The 27,525-nt window shown below is 40.0% G+C and overlaps 1 protein-coding gene across 1 annotated transcript in view; it reads left to right on the top strand.

Annotated features, from left to right (window-relative positions):
• Positions 1-27,525, top strand: part of LOC139538340 (nck-associated protein 5-like) — a 113,349-nt gene that overhangs the window by 10,451 nt on the left and 75,373 nt on the right. Inside the window, exon 2 of the mRNA XM_071340287.1 lies at positions 7,030-7,149. Coding sequence (XP_071196388.1) covers positions 7,121-7,149 — 29 coding nt within the window. The 5' untranslated portion in view covers positions 7,030-7,120. The remainder of the gene's footprint in view (positions 1-7,029; positions 7,150-27,525) is intronic.

The raw sequence follows: 27,525 nt of genomic DNA on the forward strand, positions 1-27,525 counted from the left end.
GCCTCTGAGCTTTCACAATCTCTTTGATCGATATCGCCTATTGTATTTTAAATGCAGTGCATTAAAAAATATATAAATTAGCTGATTTCAAGCTAGGTATAATGCTTTTTTAGAAAGGTCTTGGTGTTATGATTATAAACCATCTCCATGGATCCATAATCCACAAGCTATAAAATGATGGCATTGTAACCGTGTGCAGATACACATGGCAGTTATCAACTAAGGCATTTAAAAAAAAAAAAAGGATCTCCATTAGTCGACGGCAATGGCGACAGCTAGTCTTACTCGGATCCGACAGATAACGAAAAAGACATTACAGACAAAAAACTTTACAATTTACATGCATTTAAAAACATTAACATCTAGTGTGTGTGCATCTATTAGTTACTCGTACATGTCAGTACATACACACAACAAGTAGGTCACATGGGGGAGAGGCGTTGTGCGGTGAGGTGTTGCTTTATTTGTTTTTTGAAACCAGTTTTGATATTCACTTGCGCTATATAAGATGGAAGGGAGTTAGTTCCATGCACTCATGGCTCAGTATAATACTGTACGTTTCCTTGAATTTGTTGTGGACATGGGACATAAAAAGGTAAATTCCTGGTCATTCATAATTGCATGTCAAAGGTTCATGCTCGTGGACTGAGCGCTCCCTCTGCAGGGGACAATAGAGCAAAAAGATCATTGATAATGCTATACGAGGCAACCTGTTATATAATGCCCCTACATAAGACAGCGTTTAATAACCAGTAGTATGGTGCGTTTTCACAGCGCATTTTTAAGAATAGACAAATATTTGTCCTCTCCTTTTTTATGTATATTGCCAATACACAGAATATCCATAACAGTGACCAACACACAGACATAATTCTAATACAAGAAGAAACATGCTGGGATAAAATCAAACGTGTCACATGACATGGAGCCCTGATGGTCTAGTAACTGATGGTGTTCACCACTAGATGGGAGTGGTGACCCAGGTTATAGTCAATATTGCCAGGCACCTGATCTTGGCAACACAGAGACAGAAAAATGATACAAAATTGACAGAAAAATGTATGTCTCGCACATTTGTAGTTAGACTGTAAATGTTTTGGTAGATACTTCCAGAGATTAATTTGGTTCCTATCCAACCAAATTAAATCATTGCATAATTTTAAGTTGCGTACAGGTATAAGGAAAATATCTTTGACTTTGGGAAAGATTGTTGAGTGAGTCAATGAACCCACATTTTACTGCAGTTAGCTCATACATACTATCACAGAGCTGACATCGTCTGGAACACACTAAAGGTCGTGTTACACGTGACTCATTGGTTTTGAAGGCACATTGGTTTTGGATCTTTACAATTACAATTCTGTGATTGTTACATTCATTTCTGGACTTTTCAGTTAATGATATATACCCATTTATTCTTGAAGAATATAACTTTTACAAATGCCTCCATGAGCTTAGTTCAACTGTCATACCTCACCAGAGCCCCAATCTAAGCTTGTTTTACTCCAAAGTTGATCAACAATGTAATTGTAAACAAACACTTGAGCCTCAAAACATGACTTAGAATACGTGGACAACTACAAATACCTAGGTGTCTGGTTAGACTGTAAACTCTCCTTCCAGACTCACATTAAGCATCTCCAATCCAAAATTAAATCTAGAATCGGCTTCCTATATCGCAACAAAGCATCCTTCACTCATGCCGCCAAACATACCCTCGTAAAACTGACCATCCTACCGATCCTCGACTTCGGTGATGTCATCTATAAAATAGCCTCCAACACTCTAGTCTGCAAACTGGATGCAGTCTATCACAGTGCCATCGGTTTTGTCACCTAAGCCCCATACACTACCCACCATTGCGACCTGTACGCTCTCGTTGGTTGGCCCTCGCTTCATACTCGTCGCCAAACCCACTGGCTACAGGTTATCTACAAGTCTCTGCTAGGTAGAGCCCCGCCTTATCTCAGCTCACTGGTCACCATAGCAGCACCCACTCGTAGCACGCGCTCCAGCAGGTATATCTCACTGGTCACCCCCAAAGCCAATTCCTCCTTTGGTCGTTTTTCCTTCCAGTTCTCTGCTGCCAATGACTGGAACGAACTGCGAAAATCTCTGAAGCTGGAGACTCATATCTCCCTCACTAGCTTTAAGCACCAGCTGTCAGAGCAGCTCACAGATCACTGCACCTGTACATAGCCCATCTGTAAAACAGCCCATCTATCTACCTATCTCCTCCCCATACTGTATTTATTTATTTATCTTGCTCCTTTGCACCCCAGTATCTCTACTTGCACATTCATCTTCTGCACATCTACCATTCCAGTGTTTTAATTGCTATATTGTAATTACTTCGCCACTATGGCCTATTTATTGCCTTAACTCCCTTATCTTACCTCATTTGCACTCACTGTATATAGACTTTTTGTTTTCTTTTGTTCTACTGTATTATTGACTGTATGTTTTGTTTATTCCATGTGTAACTCTGTGTTGTTGTTTGTGTCACACTGCTTTGCTTTATCTTGGCCAGGTCGCAGTTGCAAATGAGAACTTGTTCTCAACTAGCCTACCTGGTTAAATAAAGGTGAAATAAATAAAAAATAAATACTAGTGCTGGCTGCCTGGCCAAACTGATCAAGTCGTGGAGAAGGGCTTTGGTTAGGGTGGTGACCAAGAAGCGAAAGGTCACTCTGACAGAGCTCTGGAGTTCCTCTGTGGAGATGGTTGTCCTTCTGGAAGGTTTTCCCGTCTCTGCAGCACTCCACCAATCAGGCTTTTATGGTAGAGTGGCCAGACCGAAGCCACTCCTCAGCCCGCTAGGAGTTTGCCAAAAGGCACCTAAAAACTCTCAGACCATGAGAAACAAGATTCTCTGGTCTAATGAAGCCAAGATGGAACTCTTTGGTCTGAATCTGGAGGAAACGTCTGGAGGAAACCTGGCATCATCCCTATGGTGAAGCATGGTGGTGGCATCATCATGCTGTGGGGATGTTTTTCAGCTGCAGGTGTAACGGATGTGAAATGGCTAGCTAGTTAGCGGGTACGCGCTACTAGCGTTTCAATCAGTTACGTCACTTGCTCTGAAACCTAGAAGTAGTGTTGCACCTTGCTCTGCAAGGGCCGCAGCTTTTGTGGAGCGATGGGTAACGACGCTTCGTGGGTGACTGTTGTTGATGTGTGCAGAGGGTCCCTGGTTCGCGCCCGAGGTCGGGGCGAGGGGACGGTCTAAAGTTATACTGTTACACAGGGACTCGGAGACTAGTCAGGATCGAGGCAAAAATGAACAGAGCAAAGTACAGAGAGATCCTTGATGAAAACCTGTTCCAGAGCGCTCAGGACCTCAGACTGGGGTGAAGGTTCACTTTCCAACAGGACAATGACCATAAGCATACAGACAACGCAGGAGTGACTTTGGGACAAGTAGCTGAATGTCCTTGAGTGGCCCAGTCAGAGCCCGGACTTGAACCCAATCGAACATCTCTGGAGAGATCTGAAAATAGCTGTGTAGCAACGCTCCCCATCCAACCTTACAGAGCTTGAGAGGATCTGCAGAGAAGACTGGGAGAAACTCCCCAAATACAAGTGTGCCAAGCTTGCAGCGTCATACCCAAGAAGACTCAATGCTGTAATCTCTGCCAAACGTACTTCAACAAAGTACTGAGTAAAGGGTCTGAATACTTATGTAAATGTATTATTTCATTTTTTTTTGTATAAATTAATTTTTTTAAATTATGTTTTTGCCTTGTTATTATGTGGTATTGTGTGTGGTTTGAGGAAAAATAGCAATTGAATCAATTTTAGAATAATGCTGTAGCGTAACAAAGTGTGGAAAAAAGTAAAGGGGTCTGAATATTTTCTGAATGCATTGTATACAGTAGTTAAATGAACTAAAGAGGAACAATGGTTACATATCCCCAGAATCTTTTCACGTGTCTATTTTCAAAGGACAACGCTAAGAACTTTAACAACTTCATAGTTAAAAACACAATAACAATATGGAAGAAAATGAAACCTATTCTACAAGAACCAATATCATTCCCTAGAAACACAACCCTATAGAAAAATCCTTGGAAAGCCTTTCATAATTCACCGATAAATTGGTCAACATAGAAAACTAAAGGCAAAGAAACCATAAATTACTTGGTAATAAGAATACATTTATTTCAATGATAGAATTTAAAAAAGGATATTCATATGATAGGTAAGATATACAAAACCTTGCAGAGAGCCTATCCAACTGACAATCTTTTACATTTCTTTGGAACCAAGACTTAAAAAGAAATTATATTGGCACAAGAACATAAGTAACAACATTACAGTTAACTAAAATGTATTCTTAATCTAAATGAATGTATAGAATTTATTACACAAGGCAAAATTAACACTACAGCACAACAGCAGCCAAGTGTAAAACTAGCAATGACAAATTTTTCCATGCCTTCTGGGAATGCTATGAAGTTCCAAAGTTATGGGTGGAGTTAGAAAGATGTCTGTCAGAAGTATTACAATGTAAATGTACTTTGAATCCGTCTGTTTGCATATGTCTTTACATGGCATATGAGATATCAGGGTGCTGTGAGATACCCGGTGGGTTGGACGATACTTTCTTGTCAATCATCTTAAAATGATAAAGGAAAGGTCAAATTATTTATTATTTAAATGTTTAAAGTGCATGGGCAACGGAGAGAAACAAAATTGTGCAGTTTGAGGCCATGTGGTGGAGAATGATGTGGGCCCTGGAGAAGGGGGTGTGAGCAGGTCGGTCTGGGCAGGGGTGATGTTGTGGATGTTTGTATGCATCTGTATGTTGTCGTTTGTTAAAAGTATTCAAAGTATTTTCCGGATGTTGAAAATCCGTTTTTCTCTAATGTACTGTACTGGTGCTGTGCAATCTTGTGAAACATATGTCTATGATTGGTTCAGATTTGGTCGATGTTTTGGCCAAATCAAGGCCGGTCCGGATTTGAGCAAATCTGAACCAAACATAGAAAAAGCAAAGCAGTGTGACACAAACAACAACACAGAGTTACACATGGAATAAACAAACGTACAGTCAATAACGCAATAGCCACTTTAAACAATGCCACTTTATATAATTTTTTACATACCCTACATTTATCATCTCATTTGTATATACTGTACTCTATACTATCTACTGCATCTTGCCTATGCCGTTCGGCCATCACTCATTCATATATTTTTATGTACATATTCTTATTCTGTCATGTTTTGTCTTTGATCATGTCTTGTCCCTGTGCTTCCCTCTGCTGGTCTTATTAGGTTCTTTCCCTCTTTCTCTCTCTCTCTCTCCTCCTCCCTCTCTCCCTCTCCCGCTCTCTCTCTCTATCGTTCCGTTCCTGCTCCCAGCTGTTTCTCATTCTCCTAACGACCTCATTTACTCTTTCACACCTGTCCCCTATTTTGCCCTCTGATTAGAGTCCCTATTTCTCCCTCTGTTTTCCGCTTCTGTCCTTGTCGGATTCTTGTTTGATGTTTGCTGTTCCTGTGTCCTTGTTCCGCCCTGTCGTGTTCTTTGCCTTCTTCAGATGCTGCGTGTGAGCAGGTGTCTATGTCAGCTACGGCCAGTGCTTCCTGAAGCGACCTGCAGTCTGTGGTCGCGTCTCCAGTCGTTCCTCTCTATTGACGAGAGGATTTCAGTTTCCTGTTTTGGATCGACCATTGATAATATCCAGGAGAATCATTATTTGTTTAATACTGGAATAAAGACTCTGTTACTATTACGTCGCTTTTGGGTCCTCATTCACCAGCATAACATATTCACTTGTGTGTATAAGGTAGTTGTGAAATTGTTAGGTTATATTACTTGTCAGATATTACTGCATGGTCGGAACTAGAAGCACAAGCATTTCGCTACACTCGCGTTACATCTGCTAACCATGTGTATGTGACAAATAAAATGTGATTTGATTTGACAATAGGAAAGTCTATATACAGTGTGTGCAAATTAGGTAAGATTAGGGAGGTAAGGCAATAAATAGGCCATAGTGGCGAAATAATTACTATTTAGCAATTAAACACGAGTGATAGATGTGCAGAAGATGAACGTGCAAGTAGAGATACTGGGGTGCAAAGGAGCAAAAATAAAAAAAAATAACGATATGGGGATGAGGTAGTTGGATGGGCTATTTACAGATGGGCTATGTACTGGTGCAGTGATCTGTGAGCTGCTCTGACAGCTGATGCTTAAAGTTAGTAAGGGAGATATGAGTGATTTTTGAAATTTGTTCCAGTCATTTGCAGCAGAGAACTGAAAGGAAAGGCGACCAAAGGAGGAATTGGTGATGACCAGTGAAATATAACTGCTGGAGCGCGTGCTACGGGTGGGTGCTGCTATGGTGACCAGTGAGCTGAGATAAGGTGGGGCTTTACCTAGCAAAGACTTACAGATGACCTGGAGCCAGTGGGTTTGACAATGAATATGAAGCCAGGGCCAGCCAACGAGAGAATGCAGGTCCCAGTGGTGGGTAGTATATGGGGCTTTGGTGACAAAATGGATGGCACTGTGATAGACTGCATTCAATTTGCTGAGTAGAGTGTTGGAGGCTATTTTGTAAATGACATCGTCGAAGTCAAGGATCGGTAGGATAGTCACTTTTATGAGGGTATGTTTGGCAGCATGAGTGAAGGATGCTTTGTTGCGAAACAGGAAGCCGATTCTAGATTTAATTATCGATTGGAGATGCTTAATGTTAGTCTGGAAGGAGAGTTTACTGTCTAACCAGTCACCTAGGTATTTGTAGTTGTCCACATATTCTAAGTCAGAACCGTCCAGAGTAGTGATGCTAGACGGGCGGGCAGGTGCGGGCAGCGATCGGTTGAAGAGCATGCTTTTAGTTTTACTTGTCATACCTTCAACCTGTAAACTATGGGGCTTTTACACATATTTGTGGAGTTCATCTACAGTATCAACAGTCGTTTTTTTCTTATGTTGGTGAAATATGTGAACATATGTAGCCTACTGTATTTTTTAATTGTATTAAATTATTATGCTCTTCATTCCTCTTACAGCCTGAGCGATCCGAAAGTCTAGCCGGAGAACAAACAACATCTGGGCGTGGGGAGAGAGGAGAGGGACGAGGCTCAGCAAGGATATTAGCAGATGGTGTCACTGCAACAACACTTCGTCAGGTACTGTAACGCAACTTCATATCCACCCACTCCACCTTAGGGAGCCATGCAGCATATATGTAAACCAACGCTAGGGGGGAAATGTCTCCCCTATACATAGCAGTTAAATGATTTCCCTTCCCTTATGTGTGAGGGAATTACGCCTATAGATGGCAATATGGCAACTCAAACCACACCTCACCAACCCCCAAAACACCATAACAACCCACAACAAGCTTACATCCATGACATTTACTGGTATGCTTGAGGAATTTCAGGTGGAAAAGAATGGAAGAATGGTACCGGAGGGGATGGCTGCCATTTTACGGGCTCCTAACCAACTGTGTTATTTTGTGTGTTTTTTCGCATTGTTTGTAACTTATTTTGAACATAATGTTGATGCTACTGTCTCTTATGAATGTAAAGAGCTGCTGGATATCAGAACAGCGATTACTAACCTAACTGGTCGAATTGTTTTCTTTAATGAGTCTGACGCAAAGGATATAATGTTGCTCCCAGACAAGGCTCAAATCCCCGTAATTCGCATGAAGAAAAGAAGGAGGACGCAGATCAGGGTGCCTTGTGAGAATTTGTCGGCAAGTGGGTAACCCGCCTCTACCATCTGTTCTATTGGCCAACATGCATTCACTGGAGAATAAACTGGACCTATATACTAGTGGCCGGGGACTTTAATTCAGACAAATTTAAGTCTGTTTTATCTCATTTCTACCTGCATGTCACATGTGCAACCAGAGGTAAAAAAACCTCTAGAACATCTTTACTCCACATACAGAGACATGTACAAAACTCTCCCTCGCCCTCCATTTGGCAAATCTGACCATAATGCTATCCCCCTGATTCCTGCTTACAAGCAAAAACTAAAGCAGGAAGTACCAGTGACTCGCTCAATATGAAAGGGGTCAGATGACGTGGATGCTATGCTACAGGACTGTTTTGCTAGCACAGACTGGAATATGTTCCGGGATTCATCCAATGGCATTGAGGAGTATACCACCTCAGTCACCAGCTTCATCAATAAGTGCATCGATGACGTCTTCCCTACAGTGGCCATACGTACAACCAGAAGCCATGGATTACAGGCAACATCCGCACCGAGCTAAAGGGTAGAGCTGCTGCTTTCTTATAAGCGTCTGGACACTAATCCGGACACTTATAAGAAATCCCACTTTTCCCTCAGACTAACCATCAAACAGGCAAAGTGTCAATACAGGACTAATATTGAATCACTTTAGCACTGTTTCAAACTTATATACACTGCTCAAAAAAATAAAGGGAACACTTAAACAACACAATGTAACTCCAAGTCAATCACACTTCTGTGAAATCAAACTGTCCACTTAGGAAGCAACACTGATTGACAATAAATTTCACATGCTGTTGTGCAAATGGAATAGACAAAAGGTGGAAATTATAGGCAATTAGCAAGACACCCCCCAATAAAGGAGTGGTTCTGCAGGTGGTGACCACAGACCACTTCTCAGTTCCTATGCTTCCTGGCTGATGTTTTGGTCACTTTTGAATGCTGGCGGTGCTTTCACTCTAGTGGTAGCATGAGACGGAGTCTACAACCCACACAAGTGGCTCAGGTAGTGCAGCTCATCCTGGATGGCACATCAATGCGAGCTGTGGCAAGAAGGTTTGCTGTGACTGTCAGCGTAGTGTCCAGAGCATGGAGGCGCTACCAGGAGACAGGCCAGTACATCAGGAGACGTGGAGGAGGCCGTAGGAGGGCAACAACCCAGCAGCAGGACCGCTACCTCCGCCTTTGTGCAAGGAGGGGCACTGCCAGAGCCCTGCAAAATGACCTCCAGCAGGCCACAAATGTGCATGTGTCTGCTCAAATGGTCAGAAACAGACTCCATGAGGGTGGTATGAGGGCCCGACGTCCACAGGTGGGGGTTGTGCTTACAGCCCAACACCGTGCAGGACGTTTGGCATTTGCCAGAGAACACCAAGATTGGCAAATTCGCCACTGGCGCCCTGTGCTCTTCACAGATGAAAGCAGGTTCACACTGAGCACATGAGCACATGTGACAGACGTGACAGAGTCTGGAGACGCCGTGGAGAACGTTCTGCTGCCTGCAACATCCTCCAGCATGACCGGTTTGGCGGTGGGTCAGTCATGGTGTGGGGTGGCATTTCTTTGTGGGGCCGCACAGCCCTCCATGTGCTTGCCAGAGGTAGCCTGACTGCCATTAGGTACCGAGATGAGATCCTCAGACCCCTTGTGAGACCATATGCTGACACATGCACATTTGTGGCCTGCTGGAGGTCATTTTGCAGGGCTCTGGCAGTGCCCCTCCTTGCACAAAGGCGGAGGTAGCGGTCCTGCTGCTGGGTTGTTGCCCTCCTACGGCCTCCTCCACGTCTCCTGATGTACTGGCCTGTCTCCTGGTAGCGCCTCCATGCTCTGGACACTACGCTGACAGACACAGCAAACCTTCTTGCCACAGCTCGCATTGATGTGCCATCCTGGATGAGCTGCACTACCTGAGCCACTTGTGTGGGTTGTAGACTCCGTCTCATGCTACCACTAGAGTGAAAGCACCGCCAGCATTCAAAAGTGACCAAAACATCAGCCAGGAAGCATAGGAACTGAGAAGTGGTCTGTGGTCACCACCTGCAGAACCACTCCTTTATTGGGGGGTGTCTTGCTAATTGCCTATAATTTCCACCTTTTGTCTATTCCATTTGCACAACAGCATGTGAAATTTATTGTCAATCAGTGTTGCTTCCTAAGTGGCCAGTTTGATTTCACAGAAGTGTGATTGACTTGGAGTTACATTGTGTTGTTTAAGTGTTCCCTTTATTTTTTTGAGCAGTGTATATATATATACGGTGCTGCAGCATGCACCCATTCGTTGTCATGCTCTGTTGTGGTATGAAAAGATATATATTCTGCTTGTCTCCAGTCATGTAAAATGCATAAAATGCGTTTATAAAAAAATGTAGTTTCTCAGACCGCAAATAAGATGATAGATTCATGAAGTGCTATTATTATAATGGAGATCTTTTCACGTCTACTCTTGTCCGGGGTGGTCTGCGAATCCACAAACTTCTGACTACTTTGCCATGTAATGCTTACAAAACAATGAACAGTTTCTAAAACTGCATAGGCCTATCTAAGGCTCTGGTCTGTCCTAGGAGTGAGGGTAAATGGTAGGCATGTTCTCTGCTATCGACTTTATGTTGTAATTATTATTTTGGGTCTAGAGAACAGTCGCTTGTTTTTTTCAAGGCTTCAGGGAGGGTCGGGTAAAATGATATTTTATTGAAGAGAGGGCCATCCATTTTGATTTCAGAGGTCCGATTTTCTCCTGGTATCAGTCATTATAAATAACGTACAGTTCCTAAGCTACAACATATGCAAAAATGAGAAGAAAAAAATCAGAGTTTGCAAGTTTTTTGATAATAAAGGTAAAAAATAACCAAATGTATGATTTTTTTTTTTCTTCACATTTACATTTTAGCAGACGATCTTATCCAGAGGCGCAATTAGGGTTAAGTATCTTGCTCAATGGCATATTGGCAGATTGTTAACTAGTTAGCTCAGGGAATCTAACCAGCAACATATTGGTTACCGGCGCAATGCTCTTGTCACGCCCTGACCTTAGAGATCCTTTTTATGTCTCTATTTTGGTTTGGTCAGGGCGTGAGTTGGGGTGGGCATTCTATGTTTTGTTCTATGTTGTCCTTTTCTATGTGTTTGGCCTGGTATGGTTCCCAATCAGAGGCAGCTGTCAATCGTTGTCTCTGATTGAGAACCATACTTAGGTAGCCTGTTCCCACCTGTGTTTGTGGGTAGTTGTTTCCTGTTTTGTGTTTTTTCACCTTACAGGACTGTTTCGTGTCGTTCACTCTCTTTGTTGTTTTTTGTCATTCAGTGTTCCGTTTATTTAATTAAATTTACAATGAACACTTAGCACGCTGCGTGTTGGTCCGATGATTCCTATTCCTCATCATCAGACGAAGAGGAGGAGCGTTACAGCTCTTAAACCTCTAGGCTACTTGCCATCCTAATACTAATACTCAAGAAATAGTTCAGTAGTTTGACAACCCTGTTTGTAAGTTTATAAATTATATCAAACTCAACCGTTTATATTTTCCAGTGACGAAGACATGGATGTCTCACAGCAGGGTGTGGTATGTAGAATGGATCAACTTTGAACACCTCTATCTTATAAATGTTTTGACATTCAGGTCCAAAAGGTAACTTTATGACCACTGAGCAAATACGTAGTTTAATTCAAATTAAAAAGGGGTGCGGTCAATAACTTATTGAAATCAAATGGAACAATCCCATGGCAACCTATACAGACTTCAGACAAGGTAACCCAACCCAAACACTGTCATAACCTATTCAACCATGACCAACATATCATTTTTTTTAAAACCTTTATTTAACTAGACAAGTCAGTTAAGAACAAATTCTTATTTGCAATGACAGCCTAGGAACAGTGGGTTAACTGCCTCGTTCAGGTGCAGAACAACAGATTTTTACCTTGTCAGCTTGGGGATTTGATCTTGCAACCTTTCGGGTACAAGTGTAACAGTATAACTTTAAACCATCCCCTCGCCCCGACACGGGCGCGAACCAGGGACCTTCTGCACACATCAACAACGGTCGCCCACGAAGCATCGTTACCCATCGCTCCACAAAGGCCGCGGCCCTTGCAGAGCAAGGGGCAACACTACTTCTAGGTTTCAGAGCAAGTGACGTAACTGATTGAAACGCTAGTAGCGTGTACCCGCTAACTAGCTAGCCATTTCACATCCGTTACACAAGTCCAACGCTCTAACCACTAGGCAACCTGCCACCCCATCATGCTGATATTCCACCTCAATATCAAACTGTCTATCACCACAATAAATCTATGTTATATGAAGCCACCCGCTGGGCACACACTGGTTGAATCAACGTTGTTTCCAAGTCATTTCAATGAAATTATGTTGAATCAACGTGGACTAGACATTTTTCAATGAACAACAAAGCCAGGTGTGAACACTTTTCTCCAAAACGTAATATGAAGTGTTAACCATCTGCAAAAAGCCGGCACTGCATTTATTTTATATCGTTCGACTTCGCAGCGCGTTAGAAAGGAAAAAAAGTCTGCTGTTGCTGCATTCTGTCCTACCCACTATTAGACCAGTGACAAGCATGCATGCTCCAAGGGTCCGATCCCATCTACACGTGTGAGGTGTGAGATTAGGCTCAAATGATTTATGTCTGTAAGTTAACTCACTCCTGTTGAGCTCAAGATATTACACACATCACTCAGAAGCTTGCCACTGAGTAAAACCAAGCTAATTGGAAAAAATATTAGTATCATCACATATTATTCTGTCATTGTAAGTAGTAGAGGAAAGTGGGCCTACAATGTAAACTGACATTAATTGTATGACCTATCAGTGACAAGCATATCATCAGGTGGATGTGGAGAATTAAATAGTAGCCTTAGTAATTTAGGTAGAGCGTATAATACCCATTTAGCCTATAGGGCTAAGTGACACATGATTTTAAATGGCTTTGAATGGACAACTTCAACATAAGGGGGTAACATAATTATATTGTATATTGTATTTCTTCACACAATAGTGTTTATTGAGTAATTCTTCCCAAATTGCATAACATTTCTCAGATGGTGTATGATACTCCACAGTAGAGCTTGTCGGTTTGTGCAATGTTGGTGATTTCAAAGCATGGAAAATTTCATATTTTAAAAAGCACATCCAACCAACACATTCACTATTTTACATTCACGTTCACTATCTTCATGGCACTTGCTCCTCTGAACATGAACATCATATGATGTGTGTGAGAGAGATTTTTTATGCTCCTTTTTAAATGATTTAATTTGGAGTCATTGTTATGTGTCACGATCGTCTTGATATGAGCGATTGGACCAAGGCGCAGCATGATATGAATACATCTTCTTTTTATTTATACGAAGACGGAACACGAAACACTTATTCAAACTAACAAAACTACAAACGCAAGTGCACACACAAACTACTTACGTTCGACATAGACTAGACATATACAATGACCCACAAACAGCTAAAGCCTATGGCTGCCTTAAATATGGCTCCCAATCAGAGACAACAATAACCAGCTGTCTCTAATTGAGACCCAATTCAGGCAACCATAGACTTTCCTAGACACCTACACTGAACATTAAACCATCTATTCTACTAAACCCCCTAAACCAAACAACACCCTAGACAATACAAAAAACACATACTTCACCATGTCACACCCTGACCTAACTAAAATAATAATGAAAACAAAGATAACTAAGGCCAGGGTGTGACATTATGATTGTAGAGTACTAACGATTCAAGTATTTTAAATGGAGTGTGTATAAATTCCATGGAAATTAAAGTTCCGTCCATAATTGTATTTATATATTTTTTTAAAACAGCATTAAAGAATTACATTTGAGTTACTAATGCATAATACAAATTTAAAAACTGATCCGGAAAAAAATTCTGAATAACATTTGGGATGTTGTAAAGCACTGTTACAATCCCACTGACATTAAACAATAACTATTATGACAGAACCAGAAAATCAATTAAAGCAAATGCAATATGAGGTTGTGTTAATGAGCATTGGGCCATATGTCATCAGTCAGATGAAAGTGAAACTCATAAGCTATGAACAGTGGAGAAAATCTGTTGCGTTTGAGTTTTAGAACACCCACTCATTCAAGGGTTTTTCTTTATTTGTACTATTCTCTACATTGTGGAATAATAGTGAAGACATCATAACTAAGAAATAACACATGGAATCATGTAGTAACCAAAAAAGTGTTAAACAAATCAAAATACATTTTATATTTGAGATTCTTCAAATAGCCACCCTTTGCCTTGATGACAGCTTTGCACAATCTTGGCATTCTCTCAACCAGATTCATGAGGTAGTCACCTGGAATGCATTTCAATTAACAGGTGTGCCTTCTTAAAAGTTGATTTGTGGAATTTCTGTCCTTCTCAATAAGGCTAGGCGTCCCGCTAGCGGGACACCTGTCGACAACATCCGGTGAAATTGGAGGGCACGCATTTCAAAAAAATAATCGTAATATTAAACATTTATGAACATACAAGTATCTTATATCGTTTACAAGCTTAAATTCTTGTTAATTTAACTGCATTGCCCGAGTTACAGTAGGCTTTACAGCAAAAGCATACCATGCGATTGTTTGAGGACGGCGCCCCACATCAACACATTTTTCAACCAGCACAGGCTTCATAAAATCACAAATAGCGATTAAATAAATCACTTAAAAAGAAAATCTTCCTCTGTTTGCAATCACAAGGGTCCCAGCTACAACATGAATGGTCGTTTTGTTAGATAAAATCCTTCTTTATATCCAAAAAAGTCAGTTTAGTTGGTTCCATCGATTTCAGTAATCCACTCATTCAACATGCAGACAAAGGAGTCCAAAAAGCTACCGCTAAACTTCGTTCAAACAAGTCAAACTACGTTTCTATCCAATTGTCAGGTATTTGTAAATAAACTATAATATTTGATACGGAAAGAAGTATGTTCAATAGAAAAGTAAAATTATTAAGCGCATCCTCTTCATCGTGCGCCAACAGACTGATATTGTACCGGCACTCTTTGTACAAAAACTCAAAATTCTTGCTAGTTTTTGAAGAAACAAGCCTGAAACAATGAACAAAGACTGTTGACATCTAGTGGAAGCCATAGGAATTGCAATCTGGGAGCTGGAATTACAAAGAACCCATAGCTTTCCATTATAAGAGCCTGGGAGCTAAAAAGAAATAATAATAATTCTGGGTGGTTTTTCTTTGGATATTCCCCTGCCATATCAATTGTGTTATAGTCTCATACATTATTTTAACATTTCTACAAACTTCAAAATGTTTTCTATCCAATGCTACCAATGATGTGCTTATCCTGGCTTTTGGGCCTGAGTAACAGGCAGTTTACTTTGGGCACGTCAGTCAGGCGGAAATTCTGAAAAAAGGAGCCTAGTCTGAAGAAGTTTGTTTGAGCCAATCAGTTGTGTTGTGACAAGGTAGGGTGGGGTATACAGAAGATAGCCCTATTTGGTAAAAGACCAAGACCATATTATGGCAAGAACAGCTCAAATAAGCAAAGAGAAATGACAGTCCATCCTTACTTTAAGACATGGTCAGTCAATATGGAACATTTCAAGAACTTTGAAAGTTTCTTCAAGTGCAGTCGCAAAAACCATCAAGCGCTATGATGAAACTGTCTGTCATGAGGACCACCAGAGGAATAGAAGACCCAGAGTTACTTCTGCTGCAGAGGATACGTTCATTAGAGTTACCATTCTCAGAAATTGCAGCCCAAATAAATGCTTCACAGAGTTCAAGTAACGGACACATCTCAATATCAACTGTTCAGAGGAGACTGTGTGAATCAGGCCTTCGTGGTTGAATTGCTGCAAAGAAACCACTATTAAAGGACATCAATAATAATTAGAGACTTGCTTGGGCCAAGAAACACAAGCAATGGACAATAGACCGGCGGAAATTTGTCCTTTGGTCTGATGAGTCCAAATTTGAGTCCAAATGAGTTCAAACCTCAACCAAGTTGAGATGGTTTGGGATGAGTCGGACCGCAGAGTGAAGGAAAAGCAGCCAACAAGTGCTCAGCATATGTGGGAACTCCTTCAAGACTGTTGGAAAAGCATTCCAGGTGAAGCTGGTTGAGAGAATGCCAAAACTGTGCAAAGCTGTCATTAATGCAAAGGGTGTCTATTTGAAGAATCTCAAATATAAAATATATTTTGATTTGTTTAACCCTTTTTTGGTTACTACGTGATTCCATATGTGTTAATTCATAGTTTGATGTCTTCACTATTACTCCACAATGTAGAAAATAGTACAAATAAAGAAAAACCCTTGAATGAGGTGTTCTAAAACCTTTGACCGGTAGTGTACATTTGAGATAAAAGTGAACTTGTTCTTCAGTTGTCAAGCGGCATACATAATAAAGTAATTTATTGAAGACAATTAACATAATAATTCACAAGGTAGTAGATATAGAATTATGTTATTATAACCTGAAAAAAAAGGTCTGCTTTTTGTTAGAGTTCCTTGTTAATTGGGTCCTAACTCCTCTGGTTTGAGGGCAGAGATAGCTGTAGCGGTAATGCTATTTTTTAGTTATTTAAAAATCTAACATTTTACAGCTATGAACAGGAATAAGCCCAGTTTAACTTCTTATGGCTGCAGGGGCAGTATTGAGTAGCTTGGATGAAAGGTGCCCAGAGTAAACGGCCTGCTCCTCAGTCCCAGTTGCTAATATATGCATATTATTATTATTATTGGATAGAAAACACTCTGAAGTTTCAAAAACTGTTTGAATGATGTCTGTGAGTATAACAGAACTCATAAGGCAGGCAAAAACCTGAGAAGAAATCACAACAGGAAGTGGGAAATCTGAGGTTGGTCGATTTTCAACCCAGCCCCTATTGAATACACAGTGGGATATTGGTTATGTTGCACTTCCTAAGGCTTCCACTAGAAGTCAACCGTCTTTAGAAACTTGAATGAGGCTTCTACTGTGATGTGGGGCCGGATGAGAGCTCTTTGAGTCAGTGGTCTGGCAGAGAGCCAGGTCCTGGTCACTCGCATTTCACATGATAGCGACCTGCGTTCCATGGCTTTTCTACAGACAATGGAATTCTCCGGTTGGAACGTTATTGAAGATTTATGATAAAAACATCCTAAAGATTGATTCTATACTTAGTTTGAAATGTTTCTACGACCTGTAATATAACTTTTTGAACTTTTCGCACGACTTTCGGCTGGATCTGCACGAGCGTTTGGATTTGTGTACTAAACGCCCTAACAAAAGTAGCTACATGGACATAAATAATGGACATTATCGAACAAATCAAACATTTATTGTGGAGCTAGGATTCCTGGGAGTGCATTCTGATGAAGATCATCAAAGGTAAGGGAATATTTATAATGTTATTTCTGATTTCTGTTGACTCCAACATGGCGGATACATTTTTTTTCTTTCTGAGCACCGTTCTCAGATTATTGCATGGTTTGCTTTTTCCGTAAAGTTATTTTGAAGTCTGACACAGCGGTTGCATTAAGGAGAGGTATATCTATAATTCCATATGTAACACTTGTATTTTCATCAACATTTATGATGAGTATTTCTGTAAAATTGATGTGGCTATGCAAAATCACTGGATGTTTTTGGAACTAGTGAACGTAACGCGCCAATGTAAACTCAGATTTTTTTATATAAATATGAACTTTATCAAACAAAACATACATGTATTGTGTAACATGAAGTCCTATGAGTGTCATCTGATGAAGATCATCAAAGGTTAGTGATTAATTTTATCTCTTTGTGCTTTTTGTGACTCCTCTCTTTGGCGGGAAAAATGGCTGAATTTTTCTGTGACTTGGCGGTGACCTAACATAATCGTTTGTAGTGCTTTCGCTGTAAAGCCTATTTGAAATCGGACACTTTGGTGGGATTAACAACAAGATTACCTTTAAAATTGTATAAAATACATGTATGTTTGAGGAATTTTAATTATGAGATTTCTGTTGTTTGAATTTGGCGCCCTGCACTTTCACTGGCTGTTGTCATATCGATCCCATTAACGGGATTGCAGCCATAATTAACAGGCACACAAAGGATTGCTCCCCCACAAAAGAAAATGAGGTGTTGGCCTACAGAAAGTTTGTGGTTTGGTCTAATCAAGGCGGATCCAAACAACTAAACTGCAAACAACTTTACAGACCTAAACTGCAAACGCACTTTTGCAAAATTAACTAACACTATCACAATTTAAGATACATGTTACAAAAACAGCTAACTCTGTCAAAATAATATCTTTATTCATCAAATTAGAAGGTAATCTCACCACTCATTAGATAATGGCTAAAACAAATACTAACTATAACCATCAATAGGCCAACTTTTTCTGTGGAAAAGAGTAAACGGAATAAGATGGTAATGAAACATTTAATAGAAGTGAGACTATTCTTAATCTCAGAATAAGGATCCAATATTTCCCAAATAGTTTCCTTCACAGTGCTCAAGTATCCGAGAAAACTGTAAGTACTTACATAACCATTAGACTTTTCCAATTTAATGAGGGGAATCAGTGTCTGTTGTGTGGGTGGCACAGCACCCACCATCGACCATGTGCCCTTTAAGGTGAAGAACTTAAACTTCTGTGATTTAATCTTATCCATGCATTTTTTAAGGTGGAATTCACTCATGAGCTACTGCCCATGTGTGTAAGTGATCTTATGACCTCACAATAGACGCATTATGTGAAAGCCAGGGCAGACAGAGTTCACCAAAAGGCCAACAATGAAAACACAGTTAAAGCACTGTGTGACCAGGCTGTGTTTTTGGATCTTGGTCAAGATAAGGCAATAAGAGGTCACCACGAGGTCGACCTGCGTGACCCCAATTCATGAAGAAACAAGCACCTGATTGTTTTCCTGTCTCTAAGATGATTTGTAGCTGTCATGTTTTGATGCTATCACTATTAGAGGCACATATAACAGTAATAGAGTAAAACATTTTAATAATAATTTAACAGGGTGCTGTACTAGGACCATGCAAGCCAGGTATGTTACTACCTGCCTCCTATCCTATATGTGTGACAGTAGGCCAGCTATATGTCTGTGTGAATGTGTTCGTGCTTTTACATGTGTACATTGTCTGTCTGGCAGTCCCCCAATCCCTTTGCCTTCCGTCTGCCTGCGTGCCTGCCTGTCTGAACTGTCCGTCTGCCTGGAAAGATGATCATATATCATATAGCCTAGTTTCATGTACTCAAAGAAAACAAAGCAATTGTTGTAATGATAACTGTGATTAGGTGGTATCTTAGCAACAGTTCTATAGTGAGTCATGCATGCTTGTTATAAGCAGTGAGCAGTTCTGATATTTTTTAACTGTAAGAAATGTAAGTCCTGTATGCGGAAAATAATAACATAGTTAGGGTAAGAGGCCGACGACCCATTTTTTTCCAAATGCCCACTCATACACACGAAATGCTAACTGACTCCCAGATACAATATGGATCTGAGGAATCTGTGCACCATGTTTGTAGCGTTATTTAGAGGGAACAACAACGTCCCTGAAATTGGATTGGAAAAACAGCATGGGGTGAGTGGTTGAATGTGTGTGAGAAGAAGAGTATGAAGCAAGGTTTCATTTATGTTAAAGATAAACAACAGTTTGGTTTAAGAGCATGCCATTTTATATGAATTGCAATGTATGAAGTGAGACGAGGCTGAAATGTAATGAGAAGGCAATATAATGAATGAGACATTGCTTTGATGTTCTGAGGATCATACTATACGTGTTTGAATAACGGGGCTGAGATGTAGTGAGACAAATAATACATCTTCAAATATAAGAAACTGGAACACAAAAGTAGTAAAAAGTCCAAAGTTGGGTTGGCATGGTAGGGATAAAAACACAGCAAACAGAGGACATAGAAGGCACGGTATGTGGGGGAAGTATGGTTGTGACGGAAGATGAGGTGTGCGTTTTTGTGATTGGAAAAGTGCGGCGAGTTAAGAGAGTGAAAAGGAAAATGGTTGCAAATGCCGGAACCCGTGTGTCTGCAAGCAGGAGTTGTGAAAGAGAGAGTTTCAATTTTGTGCAGATATGGGATATACATTTGAAAATAAATTACAAATATAGTCTATTTATTTATTGTCCTATCACGATGGAACGGTCCACAACCCAATACCCTAAACACCGAACCTCAGTGACCCACACAATAAGGAGAAGTCCTTTACTGTTTTATAGGCCTACTGCAAGTATCCTATAGACAACCAAGACAGAAAGATAAACGTGGTCAGAGACCCAGTAAAGCAGCACCGTCCCCTCGAGGGTCTGAGGTTGCCTCATCAAAGCCCCCGGGTGGGTGAGCATGATATTCAAGGAATTTCGGTGGGAATTCCAGTGGAGACCCCAACCCAGGTAGTGGCAGGGCTGGCAACACTAGCTGCAGTAACCCTTGGGGAGAGGGTCAAACTCGGACAATCAGAGAGGGAGCAAATTATTGTGGCCCGGTCGGCACAAAATAATCACAAGGTTTGACTGTCACAACGGGGGACCAGCGTGTGTGTGTCTCAGGGGAAAGGGGGGTATCTGCAATCCTTCAGCTAGGACTTGACATTGGTTAAGCAAATCTCCCCATTCTTGCTCAATTTTGCATGCCTTCTCAAACAGCTACAACTGTATATGCATTCGCGCATCAAGTATTCTCTTGAGTTGGGCTCGGGGATGGAACAACTGTTGAACATCTGAGCTTGTGGTTGTTTGTGATGGAACGGTGGGGAGAGTGTGTGTATGTATCCCACATCTGTTGCTAAGGGGTAATGATGTTTACAATTGGCTCATTCATCCCCCTCCTCTCCCCTGTAACTATTCCCCAGGTCGTTGCTGTAAATGAGAACGTGTTCTCAGTCAACTTACCTGGTAAAATAACGGATAAATTAAAAAATAAAAATGTTAGGGAAAGTATAGGATGAATTACAATAACTGCTTCACAAAAATGAATTGCTTGCCAAACAATGTTATTTTTGTAATGCCAGTCCCAATTATAGGTAACAATCCTTTGTATGAAGTGCCTACATTAGTACGCATATTATTAGTTAATTGTGGAAATGTTTTATTATTATTATATATTTTTTTTACCTTTATTTAACTAGGCAAGTCAGTTAAGAACAAATTCTTATTTTCAATGACGGCCTAGAAACAGTGGGTTAACTGCCTTGTTCAGCTGGAGGATTCAATCTTGTAACCTTTCAGTTACTAGTCCGTGGGGCGACGCACAATTGGCATAGCGTCGTCCGGGTTAGGGAGGGTTTGGCCGGTAGGGATATCCTTGTCTCAGTATGTAAAAATGTAATAAAATGTATGCACTCTACTGTAAGTCGCTCTGGATAAGAGCGTCTGCTAAATGACTAAAATGTAAATGTAAAATGTAGTCCAACGCTCTAACCACTGGGCTACCTGCCGCCCCAACAAATTAATTAAGATGTGCAATATATATAGCATTTCCACCGCCCTCACCACGATTGTACTGTATTCTGTTATTTAAAAAAAAAATATATATATATTTTTTTAAACCCAAAAGCATTTCCACCGCCCTCACCACGATTGCACTGTGTACTGTTATAAAAATAAAAATAAATGTATATATATATATATATATATATATATATATATATATATATACATTTATTTTTATTTTATTTTTTATTTTAAGCATTTCCACCGCCCTCACCACGATTGCACTGTGTACTGTTATAAAAATAAAAATAAATGTATATATATATATATATATATATATATATATATACATTTATTTTTTTATTTTTGGATCTTTTTTATATATATATATATATACATTTATTTTTATTTTTATAACAGTACACAGTGCAATCGTGGTGAGGGCGGTGGAAATGCTTTTGGGTGTTAATCTGCTTTTGTTCTGTAGGTGGCACTGTGTGCTCTTTTTAAAGGATGGGTCTCAATCTCTCAAAGACCAAAGGATCCAGGTGGACAGGGGTGGTCTGCCAGTCACTAGGATGACAACCCAACTTGGGATGGGGGAAGGTTTTAGTGGGTGGAATAGTGGAGAACAATTGGAGGTTTACTCAGTAGCAGTGCAAATATCATGTTACAGCTGTATGGACACTCAATCATCATGGTATTTTTTTATATTTTTTATTAACAAACATATATTATGATAAATATAATTGAAACTTGTATCTCATTATGGTAAATGGAGAATAAGTGTAGCCAGTTATAATTGTAATGGCTTAGCAGATAATAAGAAAAGACGATCAGTATTTACCTGGCTAAAAGAGAAGGGATGAAATATCTATTGTTCACAGTAAACTCCTTCAACAATTTTAGATGAAGTTGTATGGAAAAAGGACTTGGGGAGGGGGGGTGATATATAATTCTCCCATGGGCAAAGAAACTCAAAAGGTGTGATGCTATTAATTAACAATTTTTTTTTATCCGAATGTGCAAATTCTCCAAACAGATTGACAAGGTAGATTGGATCTTTTGAATATGTTATTAGACCATAAACTGATTTGGCTCATTAATCTGTACGGTCCAAATAATGATGATCCATGCTTCTTTGAAAATATATATAATAACTTATCAAGCCTACAAGCAATGCAAGACTCTACTATTATGGTGGGAGATTATAATACAGTTTTAAATACCTCAATGGGTGGTAAAGGAAATCACATTACAAACTACAGTATCACCCTCACGCATTTAAGGAAATCACGAATATCATGGATGTATTGGAACTAGTGGATATATGGAGGCTTAAATATCCTGACCTAGTGAGATATACATGGCGGAGGCTTAGTCAAGCTAGTCGTCTTAACTACTTTCTTATGTCATTCTCGCTGGCACCAAAAGTTATAAAAAGTTTTGATAGGGGACAAAATGCGCTAGGACCATCTAATAATTGGCATATACATTACTCTGACAGAATTTCCACGTGGACGAGGATGTTGGAAATTGAATCAAAGCTATTCTATTGGATGACAACTTGTTTTTAACCAGGACAGAATCATTTATAACTGACTTTTTCCAACATGACGTAGGTACAGCAGATCACCTTATTGTATGGGAGCTTTTATATGTGCCTTTAGAGGCCAATGCAATACTCATCTTTAAAACAAAAGCAATTTAGGTCAAAAGAGTTCATATTAACAAAGGAAATAGAGAGACTAACAGTACAGATAGCAATAAAAACTGTACCATAGAGGCACAGAATAAGTTATAGGAAAAACAAAAAACATGTGTAATATATTAGTGTAATATATTATAAAAAATAAAGTGAACTGGATGCAATATTGGGAAAAATGCACCAAATTATTTTTAATCTTCAACATGGAAATGCTATCAAAAATAATTTACTATAACTTGTTACAAATGATGGAGTCACCCATGATTCACCAACCATATTTTGAAAGGGGAAGCAAAGTACTTTAAATGTAGGTTTTCATTACAGTTTCCTCCATCTCCACTAACCAAAGTTAATTGTAAGGATTTTTTTTCTATTCATAATGTAAAATTAACAGCTGTACAGAAAGACTCATGTGAACGCCAAATTACAGGTGAGCAACTTGATACAGTTAAAGCCTGTAAGTCCGGGAAAACTCCAGGGCTGGATGGCATACCAGTGGAGGTATACCAAACTTTTCTTCATGTACTCAGAGGACCATTATTAAGTTTTAACCACTCCTATAAAAATGGTAGATTACCAGATACTCAACAAGAAGGTCTGATTTTTAAAAAACATAATTGGAGGCTCCTTACACTTAGTGCATAGAATTAAAAAGGTACTGTCCGATATTATTCATCCTAATCAGAAAGCTTTTTTACATGGATGAGACATTGGAGAGAATATAAGACAAGTAGTGGAAACACTAGAACACTATGAAAAGTCTGGGAAACCAGGCTTAGTAGACAAAGCTGTCGTTGAAAAGGCTTTTGATGAATTATGACTGGAATTTATTTGTAAATGCCTGGAATATTTCCATTTTGGAGAAGCTATTATACAATGGGTTAAAGTTATGTATAGTAACCCCCCCACTCCAGCAGGTATATTTCACTGGTCATCCCCAAAGCCAACACTTCCTTTGGCCGCCTTTCCTTCCAGTTCTCTGCTGCCAGTGACTGGAACGAATTGCAAAAATCACTGAAGCTGGAGTCTTATACAGTGGGGCAAAAAAGTATTTAGTCAGCCACCAATTGTGCAAGTTCTCCCACTTAAAACGATGAGAGAGGCCTGTAATTTTCATCATAGGTACACTTCAACTATGACAGACAAAATGAGGGAAAAAAATCTTGAAAATCACATTGTAGGATTTTTTATGAATTTATTTGCAAATTATGGTGGAAAATAAGTATTTGGTCAATAAGAAAAGTTTATCTCAATACTTTTTTATATACCCTTTGTTGGCAATGACAGAGGTCAAATGTTTTCTGTAAGTCTTCACAAGGTTTTCACACACTGTTGCTGGTATTTTGGCCCATTCCTCCATGCAGATCTCCTCTAGAGCAGTGATGTTTTGGGGCTGTTGCTGGGCAACACGGACTTTCAACTCCCTCCAAAGATTTTCTATGGGGTTGAGATCTGGAGACTGGCTAGGCCACTCCAGGACCTTGAAATGCTTCTTACGAAGCCACTCCTTCGTTGCCCGGGCGGTGTGTTTGGGATCATTGTCATGCTGAAAGACCCAGCCACGTTTCATCTTCAATGCCCTTGCTGATGGTAGGCTTTGTTACTTTGGTCCCAGCTCTCTGCAGGTCATTCACTAGGCCCCCCCGTGTGGTTCTGGGATTTTTGCTCACCGTTCTTGTGATCATTTTGACCCCACGGGGTGAGATCTTGCGTGGAGCCCCAGATCGAGGGAGATTATCAGTGGTCTTGTATGTCTTCCATTTCCTAATAATTGCTCCCACAGTTGATTTCTTCAAACCAAGCTGCTTACCTATTGCAGATTCAGTCTTCCCAGCCTGGTGCAGGTCTACAATTTTGTTTCTGGTGTCCTTTGACAGCTCTTTGGTTTTGGCCATAGTGGAGTTTGGAGTGTGACTGTTTGAGGTTGTGGACAGGTGTCTTTTATACTGATAACAAGTTCAAACAGGTGCCATTAATACAGGTAACGAGTGGAGGACAGAGGAGCCTCTTAAAGAAGAAGTTACAGGTCTGTGAGAGCCAGAAATCTTGCTTGTTTGTAGGTGACCAAATACTTATTTTCCACCATAATTTGCAAATAAATTCATTAAAAATCCTACAATGTGATTTTCAAGATTTTTTTTCTCATTTTGTCTGTCATAGTTGAAGTGTACCTATGATGAAAATTACAGGCCTCTCTCATCTTTTTAAGTGGGAGAACTTGCACAATTGGGGACTGACTAAATACTTTTTTGCCCCACTGTATCTCCCTCTCTAACTTTCAGCATCAGCTGTCAGAGCAGCATACTGATCAGCTGTTCTGCCTGCGGTTATGGAACCGCCACCTGTCCCAGACCTGTTGTTTTTCAACTCTTGATGATCGGCTATGAAAAGCCAACTGAAAATTATTCATGATTATTATTTGACCATGCTTGTCACTTATGAACATTTTTGAACATCTTGGCATAGTTCTGTTATAATCTCCACCCGGCACAGCCAGAAGAGGACTGGCCACCCCTCATAGCCTGGTTCCTCTCTAGGTTTCTTCCTAGGTTTTGGCCTTTCTAGGGAGTTTTTCCTAGCCACCGTGCTTCTACACCTGCATTACTAGCTGTTTGGGGTTTTAGGCTGGGTGTCTGTACAGCACTTCGAGATATTAGCTGATGTACGAAGGGCTATATAAAATAAAATTGATTGAAATTGACTGTACCTGTACACAGCCAATCTGTAAATATCACACCCAACTACCTCATCCCCATATTGTTACTTATCCTCTTGCTCTTTTGCACCGCAGTATCTCTACTTGCACATCATCATCTGCACATCTATCACTCCAGTGTTAATGCTAAATTGTAATTATTTTGCCTCTATGGCCTATTTATTGCCTTACCTCCCTACTCTTTTACATTTGCACACACTGTACATATATTTTTCTATTGTGTTATTGACTGTATGTTTGTTTATGTGTAACTCTATGTTGTTGTTTTTGTCGCACTGCTTTGCTTTATCTTGGCCAGGTCGCAGTTGTAAATGAGAACTTGTTCTCAACTGGCCTACCTGGTTAAATAAAGGTGAAATAAAAATAAATAAAAAAGTAAATAATGGCTACTTCTCAGAAAATATTGAACTGTCAAGAGGAGTAAAACAAGGTTGTCCACTATCGGCAAATCTATTTATTATGGCCATTGAAATGTTAGCTATTAAAATCAGAACAATAATATCAAGGAGCTAGAAATCCAGGGCTTAAAAACAAAGGTGTCATTGTATGCTGATGATAGATGTTTTCTTTTAAATCCACAATTTGGATCCCTCCAAAGCCTCGTAGAGGATCTAGATAATTGTTCTAAACTCTCTGAATTACAACCAAATGGTGTGTACTATACTGTACTATATTACGTATTGGATCACCAATAATACAACGTTTAGATTACCGTGTAGTTTACCAATAAAATGGTCTGATGGTGAAGTGGACATACTTGGTATTCATATCCCAAAATAAAAAAAGTATCTCACTACAATACATTTTAATAGAAAGTTAGCAGAAATAGATATTGTTATCAAGGAAAGGAAAATACCTGGCTATTTGTGGAAAAATCACCCTAATTTAACTCTTTAGTCATGTCCCAGTTTATCTATTTGCTTATGGCTCTGCCAATACCTAATGACTTGTTTTTAAAATTATACTGAACAAAAATATAAATTCAACATGCAACAATTTCAACGATTTTGCTAAGTTACTGTTCATATAAGGAAATAAGTCAATTGAAATAAATTCATTAGGCCCTAATCTATGGATTTCACATGACTGGGCAGGGGCACATCCATGGGTGGGCCTGGGAGCGCATAGGCCCACCCACTGGGGAGCCAGGCCCAGCCAATCAGAATGAGTTGTTCCACACAAAAGGGCTTTATTACAGACAGAAATACTATTCAGTTTAATCAGCTGTTCGGGTGACTGGTCTCAGATGATCCTGCAGCTGAAGAAGCCGGATGTGGAGGTCCTGGGGTGGAGTGGTTACACGTTGTCTGCGGTTGTGAGGTTGGTTGGACACACTGCCAAGTTCTGTAATATGACGTTGCAGGAGGTTTATGGTAGAGAAATTGACATTTGTGTATTTGGTGTACATTCCTGCAGTCAGCATGCTAATTGCACCCTGCCTCAACTTGAGACATCTGTGGCATTTTTCTGTGAGACATGACATTTACATTGTAGTCATTTAGCAGACGCTCTTATCCAGAGCGACTTACAGTAGCGAGTAGATACATCTTTGTACTTTTTCCGGTACTGGTCCCCCGTGGGAATCGAACCCACAACCCTGGCGTTGCAAGTGCTATGCTCTACCAACTGAGCCACTGAGCCAAAACTGCACATTTTAGAGTGGCCTTTTGTTGTCCCCAGCACAAGGTGCACCTGTGTAATGACCACACTGTTTAATGATATGCCACAACTGTCAGGTGGATGGATTATCTTGGAAAAGGAGAAATGCTCACTAACAGGGATGTAAACAAATTTGTGCACACATTTTGAGATAAATAAGCTTTTTGTGCATATGGAAAATATCTGTGATATTTTATTTCAGCTCATGAAACATTGGACCAACACTTTACATGTTGTGTTTATTTTTTGTTCAGTCTATATGAGTAAAACATATTCTAT

This window comes from Salvelinus alpinus, chromosome 14 (assembly GCF_045679555.1).
Source record: "Salvelinus alpinus chromosome 14, SLU_Salpinus.1, whole genome shotgun sequence".
Lineage (NCBI taxonomy): Eukaryota > Metazoa > Chordata > Actinopteri > Salmoniformes > Salmonidae > Salvelinus > Salvelinus alpinus.